This window comes from Borostomias antarcticus, assembly GCF_949987555.1.
Source record: "Borostomias antarcticus genome assembly, chromosome: 32".
Classification (NCBI taxonomy): Eukaryota; Metazoa; Chordata; class Actinopteri; order Stomiiformes; family Stomiidae; genus Borostomias; species Borostomias antarcticus.
Window position 1 is genome coordinate 5,726,779 of NC_140265.1, and position 4,888 is coordinate 5,731,666.

Here is a 4,888-nt window from a genome sequence, read left to right on the forward strand (position 1 = left end):
GTGTGTGTGTGTGTGTGTGTGTCTATGACTGTCTGTGTCTGTGTGTGTGTGTGTGTGTGTGTGTGTCTATGACTGTCTCTGTGTGTGTGTGTGTGTGTGTGTGTATGTGCGTGTGTGTGTCTATGACTGTCTGTGTGTGTGTGTGTGTGTGTCTATGACTGTCTCTGTGTGTGTGTGTGTGTTACCTCTCCTCCATGGCGGCGGCCATGCTCTCGAAGGCGCTGTCGTAGCGCAGCAGGGGCAGACCCCCCCCGGAGCGCGTGGACTCCAGCAGGTCGGACACGCCGAAGTACCGCGTCCTCTCGTGGTACAGGTCCGCATCCTGCACACACACACACACACACACACACACACACACACTCGTTGTAGGGGCTGATGTGTGTGTGTGTGTGTGTGCGTGCGTGTGTGTGTGTGTCGTACGTTGTTGAAGGCGGAGGGCCAGTGGATCTCGTTGTAGGGGCTGATGTGTGTGTGTGTGTGTGTGTGTGTGTGTGTCGTACGTTGTTGGAGGCGGAGGGCCAGTGGATCTCGTTGTAGGGGCTGATGTGTGTGTGTGTGTGTGTGTGTGTGTGTGTGTGTCGTACGTTGTTGGAGGCGCAGGACCAGTGGATCTCGTTGTAGGGGCTGATGTGTGTGTGTGTGTGTGTGTGTGTGTGTGTGTGTCGTACGTTGTTGGAGGCGCAGGGCCAGTGGATCTCGTTGTAGGGGCTGATGTGTGTGTGTGTGTGTGTGTGTGTGTGTCGTACGTTGTTGGAGGCGGAGGGCCAGTGGATCTCGTTGTAGGGGCTGATGTGTGTGTGCTGGGTCTGCAGCGGGAAGGGGAACGAGGTCACATGGAGGGTCAGGATGTTGGGGGCGTCGCGGATGAGCGGGGAGTTCAGCAGGCTGTCCACCAATCCCTGACCAGCGTCACCAACACCTCCGCCGTATAACCCACTAGGGACAGACACACACACACACATACACACACACACACACACACACACACACACACACACACACACAGACACAAGATTTAAGGGTTCAGTGTTCGATTAGGGATATAATGATAAACCGTGATAAAATTAAATTAAATGTATTGCCACACACACACACACACACACACACAGACACACACAGACACACACACACGCAGTGTTCGATTAGGGATGTAGCGATAACCGGTATAATGATAAACTGTGATAAAATAAAATTAAACGTATTGCGATCAATTCATCATTAAAACAGTGTTTGATTTCCGCGCTTTGAAAACCTCACTGTAAATACTGTCCAACAGTCAACCAAAGTTAGCAACCGTTTCCAAGACGCATTATTTCAATGTTTATGCAAACAACGCAGATAGCGAGCGGATCTGGGCCATATACAGGCCAGATCTGGCCCTTGTGGCTTAGTTCCGGCCCATATATGGCCCAGAATCATTACACATCCGCTTGCTATCTGGGAAAAAGTGCATAGTGCTGCTAATGTTATTTGTGGTGTTCAATATAAAACTTGGTGGAAGGATTTCAGAGTGTGTATCAGTAGTTTTAAGAAAATGTTTAGCACATTTTAAAATATAATAAATAAAATATTAAAATAAAATTAAAAATAAAATAAAAAAAATAAATAAAAAAATATAAAAAAAATAAAATAAAATAAATATAATGCTGATAACCGTGATAAATATGGTCACTATAATCGCGATATTAAATTTTCATAACGTTACATCTCTATCTTACATTAGAGTTGATTGTCTGTAACAGGGAAGATACCACTGGAGCCACACACACACACACACACACACACACACACACACACACACACACACACACACACACCTGCTGATGACGTCCCAGTGGGCGTGGTCGTGGACCAGGATGTAGAGTGTGTAGGAGTTCCTGTGTGCTTCCTGTATGAGGTCATCAATGCGCGCCCGGGCATCCTGGTCCATCTTCACCACGTAGCGCTCCGCCTCCTGCTGGGACACGCCCTGCTCCAGACCCAGCTCCTGCAGCACGCCTGCAACACACACACACACACACACACACACACACACACAGACACACACACACACCTGCGAGATTAACACACACACGCCCTGCTCCAGACCCAGCTCCTGCAACACGCCTGCAACACACACACACACACACACACACACACACACACACCTGCAAGATTAATACACACACACACACACACGCCCTGCTCCAGACCCAGCTCCTGCAGCACGCCTGCAACACACACACACACACACACACACACACACACACACACACACACACACACCTGCGAGATTAACACACACACGCCCTGCTCCAGACCCAGCTCCTGCAACACGCCTGCAACACACACACACACACACACACACACACACACACACACACACACACCTGCAAGATTAACACACACACACACACACACGCCCTGCTCCAGACCCAGCTCCTGCAGCACGCCTGCAACACACACACACACACACACACACACACACACACACACACACACACACACACACACACACACACACCTGCAAGATTAACACACACACACGCCCTGCTCCAGACCCAGCTCCTGTAGGACGCCTGCAACACACACACACACCTGCAAGATTAACACACACACACACCCTGCTCCAGACCCAGCTCCTGTAGGACGCCTGCAACACACACACACACACCTGCAAGATTAACACACACACACACACGCCCTGCTCCTGACCCAGCTCCTGTAGCACGCCTGCAACACACACACACACCTGCAAGATTAACACACACACACACACACACACACACACTGCTCCAGACCCAGCTCCTGCAACACGCCTGCAACACACACACACACCTGCAAGATTAACACACACACACACGCCCTGCTCCTGACCCAGCTCCTGCAACACGCCTGCAACACACACACACACCTGCAAGATTAACACACACACACACACACGCCCTGCTCCTGACACAGCTCCTGCAACACGCCTGCAACACACACACACACACACCTGCAAGATTAACACACACACACACACACACACACACACACACACACGCCCTGCTCCAAACCCAGCTCCTGCAACACGCCTGCAACACACACACACACCTGCGAGATTAACACACACACACACACACGCCCTGCTCCAGACCAAGCTCCTGCAACATACACACACACCGAGGTGCAAGATTAACACACACACACACACACACACATGCACAAACACACACACACACGCAGATACACACACACGAGGTGCAAGATTAACACATACACATGCACACACATGCACAAACACACACACACACACACACACACACACACACAAAAACACCCCAATGCACAGATTAACACACACACACACACACACACACACACACACACACACACTTCAGCGAGTCCACCTACTTAGATACACACCAGCAAAGATTGCATGAACATATCTGTAGCTTGAGTGGATCTGTGGAGTGTTTTGTCCACCGGTCAGGGACAGTGCATCAGTCAACCACCAGAGGGCGCTAACACCCCAACGCACAGACAGATCATCCTCCACAGGAGAGTATGAGCAGAGGAAGGAGGCCGTGAGGAGGAGGAGAGGAGGAGGAGGAGGAGGAGGAGGAGAGGAGGAGAGAAGAGGAGGAGAGAAGAGGAGGAGAGGAAGAGGAGGAGGAGGAGAGGTGGAGGAGGAGAGGAGGAGGAGAGGAGAGGAGGAGGAGGAGGAGAGGAGAGGAGGAGGAGGAGGAGGAGGAGAGGGTGAGAGAGTCGAGGGTGAGAGAGTCGAGGGTGAGAGAGTCGGAGGAGGAGAGGAGGGGGAGGAGGAGGAGAGGAGGAGGAGGAGGAGGAGAGGAGGAGTCGAGGGTGAGAGAGTGGAGGGGGGTGTGTGTGGGGGTGCTCTTGCCTGAGTTCCAGAGCTGGAGGAGGAGGAGGAGGAGAGGAGGAGAGGAGGAGAGGAGGAGAGGAGGAGGAGAGGATGAGAGAGTGGAGGGGGGTGTGGAGGTGTGTGTGGGGGTGCTCTTGCCTGAGTTCCAGAGGTGGAGGAGGGTCTGCTGGAAGGTGACCTGGGAGGGGGGGATGCAGATGAGGAAGTGAACCCTGTCGAAGGTCCCCAGGTCCAGGTTCTGGGTGCTGGAGTCCGCGATGGCGCAGACGTGGGACAGAAGCTTCCGGGCCACCGCCAGCTGGATGGGACGCACCTCGCGCCACTCCACACGGTACTCTACACACACACACACACACACACACACACACGCACGCACACACGTACACACATTATAAAGACCTGAATCTGTTAAATTCTATCATAAGTCGGTGGCTAAGTGATTTACAGAGTCTGTCTCACCTGAGCAGATATCCGTGGGGATGTGGGTTTGGTTTCTGGGGCTGTCTGTGGCCGTGTGTGTGTCTGTGGCCATGTGTGTGAGTGTGTGTGTGTGGGTGTGTGTGTGTGTGTGTGTTCCAGGGTCCTCTGTGTCCTGGCTGCTGGTCGAGGGGGAGATCTGACCGCTGCTCTCCACACCTGCACTGTCCAGCAGGGCGGCGACATCCCCGTCTGAGACACACACACACACACACACACACACACACACACACACACACACACACACACACACACACACATATACACACACACACACACACACACAAACACACACAAAAATAAGAGAAAGGCTTGCATGGATAACATAGGAGGAGACAGTGAGACACACACACACACACACACACACACACACACACACACACACACACATATACACACACATATACACACGCACACACACACATGCACAGACACACACACACAAAAATAAGAGAAAGGCTCGCATGGATAACATAGGAGGAGACAGTGAGACACACACACCCACACACAGACACAGACACAAAACACACACAAAACACACAGACACAACAAAACACAAAACAC

General features: G+C 52.0%; 1 protein-coding gene across 1 annotated transcript in view; it reads right to left on the minus strand.

Moving 5' to 3' along the window:
• greb1 (growth regulating estrogen receptor binding 1) overlaps positions 1 to 4,401 on the minus strand; it is a 21,673-nt gene extending 17,272 nt beyond the window's left edge. The window contains exons 1-5 of the mRNA XM_084460414.1: positions 4,307 to 4,401; positions 3,986 to 4,183; positions 1,818 to 1,998; positions 747 to 936; positions 186 to 322 (exon numbers count right to left, since the gene is read on the minus strand). Coding sequence (XP_084316540.1) covers positions 186 to 322; positions 747 to 936; positions 1,818 to 1,998; positions 3,986 to 4,183; positions 4,307 to 4,379 — 779 coding nt within the window. The 5' untranslated portion in view covers positions 4,380 to 4,401. The remainder of the gene's footprint in view (positions 1 to 185; positions 323 to 746; positions 937 to 1,817; positions 1,999 to 3,985; positions 4,184 to 4,306) is intronic.
• Positions 4,402 to 4,888: the final 487 nt, after the last annotated feature.